The 13,205-nt window shown below is 36.1% G+C and overlaps 1 protein-coding gene and 1 long non-coding RNA gene across 2 annotated transcripts; both read left to right on the forward strand.

Moving 5' to 3' along the window:
• The first annotated feature begins 3,174 nt into the window (after positions 1-3,174).
• Positions 3,175-8,880, forward strand: LOC106172171 (uncharacterized). Its single transcript, XR_015333256.1, has 4 exons — positions 3,175-3,264; positions 4,470-4,505; positions 4,988-5,073; positions 6,192-8,880. It is a non-coding gene; the product is annotated as an uncharacterized LOC106172171 (long non-coding RNA).
• A 691-nt stretch (positions 8,881-9,571) lies between these two features.
• On the forward strand, positions 9,572-13,069 carry LOC106167277 (growth factor receptor-bound protein 2-like). Its single transcript, XM_087003392.1, has 3 exons — positions 9,572-10,305; positions 10,978-11,121; positions 11,543-13,069. The coding sequence occupies exons 1-3, from the start codon at positions 10,292-10,294 to the stop codon at positions 11,700-11,702; spliced, it is 318 nt and encodes a 105-aa protein (XP_086859518.1). The 5' UTR covers positions 9,572-10,291; the 3' UTR covers positions 11,703-13,069.
• Positions 13,070-13,205: the final 136 nt, after the last annotated feature.

Below are 13,205 nucleotides of genomic sequence, written 5' to 3' on the forward strand. Positions count from 1 at the left end.
CATTAAAGCCCCCAATTTCAGCTTTAAAGATTGCCAGAAAGCACACCTGAGAACAGGATTTGGAGAGGGGGGGGGTGGAGAGAGTTTTTGCTCTATTTCTTCCTTAATAATGACACAACCACTCTTCCAGTACTTTATCCTCACTACAAATGACCAAACACACCTACCTGACACAATATTGAAGAAAAAAATTTTTCATCCCTACCTGGCCAAAATTGAAGAAAACTGCCATATCCGGACCTTACGAAAATCACTCAAAATCACCCAAAAATGACCCGTCAAAAATTTTTCCAAAAAGTGATGAAAATCAATTTACCACACCTGACATTCATAAAAAATGTGGAAACGCGCCCGGGTCACTTCATTAAAGCCCCCAATTTCAGCTTTAAAGATTGCCAGAAAGCACACCTGAGAACAGGATTTGGAGAGGGGGGGGTGGAGACAGTTTTTGCTCTATTTCTTCCTTAATAATGACACAACCACTCTTCCAGTACTTTATCCTCACTACAAATGACCAAACACACCTACCTGACACAATATTGAAGAAAAAATTTTTTCATCCCTACCTGGCCAAAATTGAAGAAAACTGCCATATCCGGACCTTACGAAAATCACTCAAAATCACCCAAAAATGATCCGTCAAAAATTTTTCCAAAAAGTGATGAAAATCAATTTACCACACCTGACATTCATAAAAAATGTGGAAACGCGCCCGGGTCACTTCATTAAAGCCCCCAATTTCAGCTTTAAAGATTGCCAGAAAGCACACCTGAGAACAGGATTTGGAGAGGGAGGGGTGGAGAGAGTTTTTGCTCTATTTCTTCCTTAATAATGACACAACCACTCTTCCAGTACTTTATCCTCACTACAAATGACCAAACACACCTACCTGACACAATATTGAAGAAAAAAATTTTTCATCCCTACCTGGCCAAAATTGAAGAAAACTGCCATATCCGGACCTTACGAAAATCACTCAAAATCACCCAAAAATGACCCGTCAAAAATTTTTCCAAAAAGTGATGAAAATCAATTTACCACACCTGACATTCATAAAAAATGTGGAAACGCGCCCGGGTCACTTCATTAAAGCCCCCAATTTCAGCTTTAAAGATTGCCAGAAAGCACACCTGAGAACAGGATTTGGAGAGGGGGGGGTGGAGAGAGTTTTTGCTCTATTTCTTCCTTAATAATGACACAACCACTCTTCCAGTACTTTATCCTCACTACAAATGACCAAACACACCTACCTGACACAATATTGAAGAAAAAAATTTTTCATCCCTACCTGGCCAAAATTGAAGAAAACTGCCATATCCGGACCTTACGAAAATCACTCAAAATCACCCAAAAATGACCCGTCAAAAATTTTTCCAATGGTGATGAAAATCAATTTACCACACCTGACATTCATAAAAAATGTGGAAACGCGCCCGGGTCACTTCATTAAAGCCCCCAATTTCAGCTTTAAAGATTGCCAGAAAGCACACCTGAGAACAGGATTTGGAGAGGGGGGGGTGGAGAGAGTTTTTGCTCTATTTCTTCCTTAATAATGACACAACCACTCTTCCAGTACTTTATCCTCACTACAAATGACCAAACACACCTACCTGACACAATATTGAAGAAAAAAATTTTTCATCCCTACCTGGCCAAAATTGAAGAAAACTGCCATATCCGGACCTTACGAAAATCACTCAAAATCACCCAAAAATGACCCGACAAAAATTTTTCCAAAAAGTGATGAAAATCAATTTACCACACCTGACATTCATAAAAAATGTGGAAACGCGCCCGGGTCACTTCATTAAAGCCCCCAATTTCAGCTTTAAAGATTGCCAGAAAGCACACCTGAGAACAGGATTTGGAGAGGGGGGGGTGGAGAGAGTTTTTGCTCTATTTCTTCCTTAATAATGGCACAACCACTCTTCCAGTACTTTATCCTCACTACAAATGACCAAACACACCTACCTGACACAATATTGAAGAAAAAAATTTTTCATCCCTACCTGGCCAAAATTGAAGAAAACTGCCATATCCGGACCTTACGAAAATCACTCAAAATCACCCAAAAATGACCCGTCAAAAATTTTTCCAAAAAGTGATGAAAATCAATTTACCACACCTGACATTCATAAAAAATGTGGAAACGCGCCCGGGTCTCTTCATTAAAGCCCCCAATTTCAGCTTTAAAGATTGCCAGAAAGCACACCTGAGAACAGGATTTGGAGAGGGGGGGGTGGAGAGAGTTTTTGCTCTATTTCTTCCTTAATAATGACACAACCACTCTTCCAGTACTTTATCCTCACTACAAATGACCAATCACACCTACCTGACACAATATTGAAGAAAAAAATTTTTCATCCCTACCTGGCCAAAATTGAAGAAAACTGCCATATCCGGACCTTACGAAAATCACTCAAAATCACCCAAAAATGACCCGTCAAAAATTTTTCCAAAAAGTGATGAAAATCAATCTATCCAATCACAGACTGTTATAGGCGAATGAAGTGCTGTGAGAAAAATTAGTGATTTTTCTAGTTTTTTTCCCTGATATTTTTTAGTGTTGCTAGGTTTAATTTTGATGTCAGGGAGCAGGTTTGTTGCCATTTTTTTTTCTTTTGCAGGACCAGGCTCAGGTACTGTGCCGTGTTAGACCTCTGGCGGAGGGATCGACCTTCCGACTTTGAGCAGTGCAGTGGTTTGTTTACAAACAAGGGTGTGCACGTGTTCAAGTACTGCATGACGATATGAAAATTACCGGTAACCTTTTGCAGTATATTTTTGTGTCATTGGCAGTTATGTCAGTGAGTCTGCTGTCTATAAGGTTACGAAATATTTCACCAAATTGCGGCCGTCAATGGGAATTTGAATTATTTGTCGATATAAAAGTATTACAATATAAACTGATATTGTCGAAGCCATTTGCCCGTAGCTCCTTATATAGGCCTCACATTTCAGAATAAATCACATTTATGTTGCAGTGCTAATACATGTATTAACATTTAAAACACATTCTTAGTGCAACAATTATTTCTTGTAATTACAACGTTTAAAACATAACATGACAGATAAATGGTCTTAATAAATATCGTAAATAATAATAATAATAATAATAATAATAATCACCGTCTGCAGCCGCCACGCCCCGTTTGTGAGCTATCTTGACACAGTTTGAAATAACGCGGGTTCTCGAGTCAGATTCGAGATGTAAACAAACACATGAGTGAAGAGAGACCATGCATGTTAAGAGAACCTTAACAGGTAAGCAAGTTATATTCACTATGAGCAGTTTTCAGATACATGTAAGAAGGTACCACGTGGCGGGGAAACCAAAATGTCTGGTAGTTGAATGTAAATAGCGTAGCGTAATTGCTAACGTTTCGTCTTGTAACGCGATGATTGGGTATTGCTATACAAAATGTACATACAGTATGTAGGCCTACTAGTTTAAGAACATGGTTACGCGCTATCTCACCTACTGAAATATTTAATGTTTACTGGATACTGTAACTGAAATGCAGTTTTGTGACTCACAGTTTATTCGAAGAAGCCGAATAATCTAGTCTTTTCATGAAACACACAAAGATTTCAGGATCATGTTAGCCTTTGCTAATAACCCCTTATTTACTACCTTATATACATTCTGTAAAGCGTATGACTCACTACGTGATTCCTTCAGAGGGCAGCTGTCAGATTTCCTACCCCTGGGCGACCTCAGCAATAATAAACTGTTTAATCTTCTTATGGGTGCCCAAGACATAGACATTCTTAGAATGGTTATGTGTTTTGTAAATAGATGCTTAAAACAAAGAGAACAGGCCCTCTATTAATGCATTGTACTCTCTCCAATGTACTCATTCTAATTCATCACCTTCATGTATAGATTGCCATCATACATTCCTTATATAACTTATTATAAAGTAACTTATTGATATTATGCTACATGTAAACATTGAAATCATGTATATTTATATTTATTTATATACCTGTTTGTACTGTTGTAGTTAGATGTAATTGTCCTTGTCTTTGATTGTACCTTATTTGTAAAGGTGTATCAATAAAGAATCCCATTCTTTTGGGTAACAGATAAATCTCCAGTGTTCAGTGACTAAATTAATTGACATTTACACACTTGTCATCTTAAATACAGGTGATGTCATGATTGTGATTTTGGGCTAAAAATAAAAAAAAAAATTGGTATCTGAATGTTCACAAAACATGACAATTTTTTTTTTGCTAATACGAAGTTACATGAATAAGGAGCATTTTAATCTTTGTGTTTCTGGTTTTGTAACAGTATGTAGTGAAATAGAACTGTTTACTATACTGCATGTACTGTGCGGTATGTATTTGTGTACTATATGTTAAGCCGCATATATTGCTATGCACATGAATATGAACAATAAAGTAGTGTATGGCGCGTTGTTTCAGACCCTTCATCATGGCTCCTTGTTTTATTTATTCAGGTTTGAAATGGTATGTGTACGGCAAATATGTGTATGGTGAGTGACATTATCTGGAAATTATTCCCACTTTCCTCGCATGTAAATAAGTTTTGTACAGACAGCTTGTCCAAAATATTCCATATTTATATAAGTTGACAACTGCTGATTCCCTGTGATTAAAGAAAGTAGTTGCCATTCCCAGATCCTATCATACTAACTATGGATCGATGTACATGTATCTCCAAGGGGATTCTAGCTAAATTGCAATCAACTTTAGCAGCCTTAGATGTCTGGCACGCGTAATGAAGCCGTTAGGGGGTAATTAACTACATGTATCATTTAGCAGCTTCAGTAGGCTTGCTAGATATCTAAGCTGCTTAAGCTGAAAGCAATTTAGCAAGAAACCTTTTGGCAATGGAATGAGCATGTTAGTTCGCTCTGGGTATGGGAACCCAGTCTAGGTCACGAAATAAATATATGCATCAGCAGGACCATCACCATCATTATTCGGATATTGATTTATTCTTGGTTTCTTTCAGCTATACTTTGCTCAGTTGAGGCTGACGTCCACTCCCAAGTTCATCCCTAATCCCAAATTAAGCAATGTTCAAAAATCTGGTTCAGAGTGAGTGAGTGTCTTTTGATTGTGCTTAAATATCTGCACTAGATTTTATCAAACATATTATATGTATAAGGCTTGCTATGTATGCTTTTTATTTGATAATGGGAAACATATTTAGTTAAACATCATTACATTAATTATAATTTTAAGGAAATAAACTTATTGCAAATGTGTTATTTAAGCTTTAATTAAATGGATTAATCTAAAAGTTTAACTTAATGGATGTTTTGTTTATCAAGTGTAACCATGTCTAGGTATAATAAGAAGCAACGGCTGGAAGCAATGGTTCTTATGTTCAGGTTTTGACCCGTACGTAGCCCTAAACCACAAAAGAGGAGAGCTGATAAAGAGGCAAAAAATCTGAAAATGTGAGAAGATGAGGATGTGTTGGAAGCACAATACTGTACATTGTTGCTAACTACAAAATATGGGATGTGTTGGAAGCAGAAGTTGTAGATAAAAGAGAAAAGAAGCTGAATGGCACTGTAATGGAAAAAGAAGGGGTTGTCAAAGCTATGGATGTCCTGAAAAACAAAGGAATCAATGTAACAGAAGTTCTCACAGATGCCCAAGTTGCACACTTAGGCAAGTACATGCCATTTAGGTCTTACTTATATAATTAGAAAGCAAATTCATTATGTGAAATGTGAATACAGTACGTGTCATGTATGTGATTATTAAGTTACAAATTTTTGATATATATCCATTTAATTTAATGTAAACTCAATATTCCAGGAAAAAGTTGACCTGGGATAAAACATTTATGGGTTATTTAGCATGGGGCAAAAAATCTTGGAAAGAAGAATCTGATATCACTGTGAGTAGATATGCATCGATCTAGCATGATCGACCCATCTCCGAGGGGATTCTGCCTAAGTTGCATTCAGATAAAGGACACAAAGTGACCTAGATGTCTGGCATGTCTACTGAAACAACTAAACAATTGTTAATTACTTCCTAACAGCTTCAGTAGGGGTGCCAGACATCAGAGCCACTTAAGCAGAGATAGGTCGATCCTGCTAGATTGATCTAGGTATGGGAATGGGATCTAACACTGATCAGATATCAGTCTTTATTCAATCAAGGCAAAGTCTATAAAGAAAATTCATTTTTACTTCCAGTCAAAATGGAGAGGTGTTGTACCATCACATTCAAAATGAACATGAATCGTTTTTAGAGATGGTCGGGGGAAGCACATTGTCAGCATGAACCTATCCCACCAGAGGCTGAGAGGAACAAACCATGGCTAGAACCTGGGTCACATGCAGTTCCGGCACTGGTAGAAACTGTTCTTAACAAGAAGTTTCAAAACATCTTATCTCAGGTTATTAACACAGGTAATATACTTGTAGCAACATTAGCATATTATAGAGGATCCAAATGTAGTTTTTGCCTCATCACAAAGAACTTCTCCGGACCCATAACTTGTTTAAGAAAATGTTTAAGGACTAGCTGCTGTTATCTTAACAAGATGACAAGATGGGAAGCTTTTTTTTAAAGAAAGTTCTATTTGTGTTTTCTTAGCTGTGTGCTGTTTTGTCTTTTATGTAGACTCTGTTAATACTGTGATGGATACTGTACCTATATATTAAAGTATGTTCTAATTTATGCTAAGAATCATTGTTAAACGACTAGGGTAGGAAAATTGCAGAACCTTGATTTATAAAAATCACTATATAAAGTTAAATCTATACAAATGTAGTAAGAGGCATTTTCAATTTTATTGCAGACACAGGATCTAATGAAAACATCAATTCACATGTTTTGATGTATTGTTCAAAACGGAACTCTTTTAAACCACTTGCCTACACAGCTAGAAGCTATCTGGTTGTGATGCACTACCAAGAGCACAAGGATAGGCAGGCAAGCATTAAAGTGGATGGCACATTCAGATAGTGTTCATTCTGAAAGGGATTTCAGATCATGATTGATTTCTTTATGATGCAAATTAAAAAAATGTACAGTATTCACTGCGATTTGATACAGTCTGATGTATTGAGAAATGGCTGTTCACTTCTTTTCTGAAATACTGTCAAGTGTTACATACTAAAATGTTTTAAATGAGATGTTCCCATGTTTCTTGAAAATATAAAGATATCATTACATTCCCACATTACAGTCTAATGCAGTGACATTGGCCCATATGGCAGCATGGATGCAACTTGAGCCATGGGACCCAAGGAACCTCAGTCCAAATCCTGTTTAGTGATTATTATGTATGACTTGCAATGCCCAATACAAGAAGATGTAACAAATAAGTTAAACTGTTTTGTAGTTTTGGTTTGTCATGTATGTAAGACCCCATTCCTATAGACACATCATCAGTCCATGTGGATCAACCCAGCTCTGCGGGGTCTCTCGCTAAGTGCAATCAGCTAAACAGATTGATATGCCTCCTCTTGTTTCCAACATACTCATATGATACATTTTGGACTGACAGCTAGAAGAAACCTCTGTATATTTTCAAAAAGATATTATGAAATTTCTATTTGCGTCAAATGAGAATCTTGTTCGTTTTATTGGACCAGCTGGGCGCACAACACTAAGGCCCAAGAACCGACGCGTTATCCAACGTGACATTATCCTAACTTGAAGTCTGACTGACGAAGTCTGGGACTTAACAGATGACATCTCACCTCATTCATTTCAGCAATTTTTCCATTAGCTTATTACTGGTTACCCATTGGTATCGTTTCATTTTAATTAACAAAATTTCTTGAATTTTAGCTTTAATCTTCTGATATTCTATTGAATCCAATTAAAGATTGACGACAGAAAAACATTTCTGTGTTAATAGCAAGTTTGAAGTCTGAGCAGTTTCTCAAGCTTCTAAACAATTTCTTTGAGACCAAATCTGTATCAACAGAAAGGTTAACAGGAGACGTATTCTGCCCTGATGAAGTTAAACTGAATGACTCCTAACCCAGTGGCGGATTTAGAGGGGGGGGTCAAGGGGGCCCTGACCCCCCCCCCCCTTCGAATTCTGGTCCTCCTCTTGAAATTATAATTTTGACTAGTTGAATCATAGTTGTGAACCATACCAAATTCACAAAGTCAGTGCTACCCATCAGACAAGACATCTGATTTATCACATTCCCTGACCCTGAGAACATAGGTGTAGACACTTCATTTGTCATGTTTGCTTGCCTAGTTACAGAGATACAGAAGTAAAACGGTTTTTCAGTAATGGCAATCCTAATCTTGGAAAATTGCGTAAATCTAATTCTAACAGAAACATCTTAATAATGTTCCTCGACCCTGAAAATATGGGTAAAGACACTTCATTTGTCATATTCGCCTGTCTAGTTCCAGAGATATTGCAGAAAATTGGAAATCTGGCGTCCATTTTTTTTTTTTTTTTTTTTTTTTTGCAAATTAGATTGTTAAAAACGCAAAATTTCGCTTGGGAACCGGGTTAATCGGATTCAGCATCCCAAAATTATGCCAATAAGCCTGGTTCCCAACTTTTACCCCAAAATGCCCCTTGCTTCTTATGCAGAGCCTTTTTTCAAAAATCTCACTAGACTATAATTAGGAATTGGTGATAATTATGCAGGTAAATGTTGTTTAATATTGCAAATACGTTTACAGAAGAAAAATAAATTGTGTAACGCCAACATTAATGCTATAGATGAATAACAGTGCCTTATTCATATCATGTTAATATAGCAAGAATAAAAGTTTGAATAGCAGCTTTATTGGAATATTTTTGTTATGTTTTCTTTTTAATTTTTTTTTTCAAACACTGGCATTTCAACTCCCATCCACCTGAAGCTCTTCACTTTTTCTGTATTATTTCTGCTTTTTGTCTGACAGCTTTTCTGCCTTGTTATGATTATTTGTTGACTCTTTTTAATGAGACATTGATAGTATTTTATTATTAATTTAAAAATTACAAAAGGTAGTCTCTGCAACCACAAAAATCACCGGTGCTGTTTGTTTCGGTATACTAGAAAGTTCACATGGTGACTATTTAACATGGTTATTATTGATTTATCGGTAGATCTGTACCTGTTAAACAAATATATTTTAATTGACACGTCGCCCAGAGGCATTCACATACATGAATTGCACATATCTGCTTCACGGCCACGGCTACCGTCCTCTACAAATTGCGGGGGAGGGGGGCACGCATATAGTCCATATGATTTTGAAATACTGCAAGGCGGTCAAAAAAAAATACACCCCTATGTTATTGACTTAGTCAGACTTACTGACGATCAATAAACTCTAGCCGCTATTGACAGCACATAAATCTTCGGCTGTAGTTCACAGAACAAATTGCCAGAATCAACAACAATAAATATTTCATTGGAATGACATGCACTAATTCACTATTTTCCATTTCCGAGGGTCTAAGTTGAGAATGTCCTAAAGAATCTGCTGGCCTTGGAACGAATTTTAAATCCATTAGTTAAAATAGAGTCTGCTACGAAAAGACAAGTAGGCACATTCTAGATATACCAAAATTATATATCATTGAAATATATGTATGGAGGCCGTTGCGACAGCAGAGGACGAGCTTGCATTTAAAAAGAATGATGTACTTAAGGTAAGTCCTAGTATTGATCAAGGAGGTAAACATACGAGAGATAGAATCCCTTGGTTTGATCGTGTGTACATGCGATATTACTATCTATTAGGATAAAAGATAAGGTATGGATGGAGTTCGGTACAATGAAAAGAAAAGAATGATGCTCGTTTTGCTAGGTGCCAATCAAAATCAGCATTTCTTGATCAGTGTTACATTAAATGCTGGTGACGAAGGACATTTGCAAGGCAGAGGCACTATGCAACCACTGAGAGCTCGGTGGCTAATAACATTTCTCTTCGTGTCAGAAATCAAAGCAGCGTACCGTATGAATGTCTGCGTAAACTGACATTGCAGAATTCGGTAAAGGGTTGTTTTGTGGAGGGAAATTCTTCACTGCGAAAGAGAATTTTTAGATTGTAATACGGTATATTTTGCAAATAAAAATGTGTAATATGAAATAGGCCGATAGTTTGTTTAGAACTTGGAATGAGCCCCTTTTTTTTGAGGGGATAATGGCTTAACGCGCCTTTGTTCGTAAACCCATCGTTCACTTTTGAAAATGCATGATAAAAAGCAACTTATTCAAAGCAAATTAATAACATTTCAGATATTATGTATGAATGAGCAATACTGGTATAAAGCAGAATTAAACGGAAAGTAGGAATTGTCCCCAGCACTTCAGTTGAAATGAGAGATTACGAGTAAGTGTTGCATTGCTCTTTTCAATATTATGCGTGTTTTGGGTTGGAGTCGATGACTGCATTGAGGTTTAAAGGCCAGCTAAAGGGAAAAGGTTAAATTGATAAATTCAACCTCCAATTCGCAGGAATCTGAAACATACGAGGGTTCACAGAAACCACTATTGTATTTGTTGATTATTATTACACTTACCTCTGTCAAGGGGGTTATACTTTTGGCTTTGTACTGTAAGTTTGTTAGTCAACAGCCTAACTAAAAGGTTGTGGATGGATATTGATTAAATATTCAGGATGGGTCAGAAATAGGCCAACTTGAAATCATTTGAGTGGTACTCAGTTATTTAATTAATCAACTATTTAATTAATTGGAAATTAGAATTGAACTGCACTAACAGAGGTGTGCTCTCCGAGTGCTTTTTTAAGTTAATGATATTACGACATAAAAGAATCTTTCTGTCTAACGATGCATTTCGTAAAGTGTAGAAGGGTGCAATAGTTTCTTCTATTCAACTTTTTATTAACAAATCACACGGTTAAATAATTTGACGTCGGGCTTAGATTGTACTTGAAATTTAATTAAAGATTGATAATCAACTTACACGTTTCAACATTTTATAAGGAAAAAAATGCCCCTTTTGTCAATTTTAATTATATTCACAATCTTTCTAATTACAGCTGGTTTTTTGGTCCAATAAATCGTGAAAAAGCAGAAGAAATTTTACTTGAAAGAAAAGCAGATGGAACCTATTCTCAACCAGATGGTGCTTTCTTAGTAAGACATGATGAAAGTTCTGAAGGGAAATTCTCTGTTTTAGTCAAGTTAGTATACAGCATCATAAATCGTTTGTTTGATATGCCATCAAATTCAAATAGTATTTCTGAATCAATGAATTAGCATTAACAAGGTACACTGTATCATACAGTCAAGCATGAGCATTTTATGTTTTGTTTCTAGATTTCTCTTATTATTTAGAATATATCTGCTCACATTTATACACATTAGGAAACGGCCAACGCTCTTTGTATCCTCTGCTCTGCACTCTGTCAAATATTTTCCCATAAACGCTCTGGTATGAGAATCGCAAGAAAAATGTGCAAAAGAGCATTCGACATCACGCGCAGAACCAGTATCTTTGGGGAGCTACATTGTGCACGTTCTTGGCATTGAGAGAATTTGCCTGTAATACACTCGCGGTTTAATAATTTTTTTGTTGTTGTTTTTGTTTTTATCTTTTTGCAGATTGGGTGAGTCTGTCCAACAGTTTAAAGTGCTCTCAGATAACACGGGAAGATATTCCATTTGGGGGAAGAAGTTTAACTCCTTGAATCAGGTTGTACAGCACCACAGAACTACCTCTGCCAGTACAACGCGGACAGTTCTCCTCAAAGACATGTTTTAGAGTCCAAATTAAACTATTTTCATTCAGTACATTCACCCTTCTTTTTTGTTTTGAAAAGTCCTTACGAACTTCAGCACCATTATGTGCTACATAGTTATTAGATTAACAAAATTATTACAGTTCTGTATGGATAGCTTGATATTTAATCTTATTATCTGCATGCTATGCATTTTATATTTTGTGTCAGCATATTTTCCATTGTCATTACTGCATATAATCGATGGTCCGTCAATTTAACAGGACAGAAAAGCGCGCTGCCTTCTTCCTTTAGGCACAACTGCGAACAGAAAGAATTATTGTTCTGGTTATGCCGTTTGCTGGGTCCTACATGTACATTTTTCTTATTTAGAAAAATAAAGTAGCATTTTAAAAGATTCTTAAATAATTTTTTCATTTATAAAAATTGCAAATAAAAGCATCGTTTTCTGACTTTGTATGTATCATACGTCTACGGATTTATTTTATCGGGTGGGTAAAACAACGAAATTTTAAGTCTTTTCTTCTAAAACTACCCAGCGCAATAAAACCAAATTGTGACCGGCGGCCATCTTGGTTTTGAGGATCAAAAAGGCTAAGCACCAAGTATGTGTCCTTTACCTTTAATTAAGCCATTTTGGTCTCATACACTTGTTTAAAGGTCTTAAAGATGTTATGAAACATTTTGTACTAATTAGACTACATGACGTAAAGTTTATGTGATAACTTAATTAAGCCTACATGAATATTGATTTTGGAAGCTTAAAATAGTTTGTACTCACATTTTATGAAGCAGATAATAAGAAAAATGGATTCTACACCAGAAAAAAATAAAAAAACGGCGTATTTCTCATTTACAAAGATGTAATACATATAGTTTCAAAATGGCGAATTATGCTCAATTTCAAAATGGTTTCTGGCGGCCATCTTGGATTTCAGGGATAAAATGGCCACCAATGGCCTTCATAATGGTTAAAAAGAGTTTCTCACTCATAATTTAGTCCAATATCGATGGTTTATAACAAAAAATTGCATTGAAATATACTTGAAAACGGGTTATCAATACCCATGGTTTTGCAACTTCACACACATATATATATCTTGGTAGTCACTTAAAACACTCCTTGGCCCTTCTAATCACCTTCTTTCACCAAAGCAATATCAAAAATGACTTTTGCACCCCCAAAATAGTAGGAATCCATATATATCACGTTTATATAGGTCAAACGCTTCAAAAATCAACATAAAATAGCAAAATTATGTCCACTTTCAAAATGGCGGATGGCGGCCATCTTGGATATGAAGCACAAAATGGCCGCCAATTGCTTCCTTCATGTCAAAAATGGGTTCTTTGTCCCTAGTTTAGTCAAGTTTGGTGATCTATGCGTGTTTTTAGGCCAAAAATTGATAGAAATATGAAAAATTGTATATTTTGGTAACTAATTTGCATAATTTATGCTAATATATGCATCGATATAGCGTGTCTCTTTGAATAAAAAATTTGCTTTGGCCCAAGTAACATTCATG

Source organism: Lingula anatina, chromosome 2 (assembly GCF_051362555.1).
Source record: "Lingula anatina isolate TDL-2025a chromosome 2, LinAna3.0, whole genome shotgun sequence".
NCBI lineage: Eukaryota > Metazoa > Brachiopoda > Lingulata > Lingulida > Lingulidae > Lingula > Lingula anatina.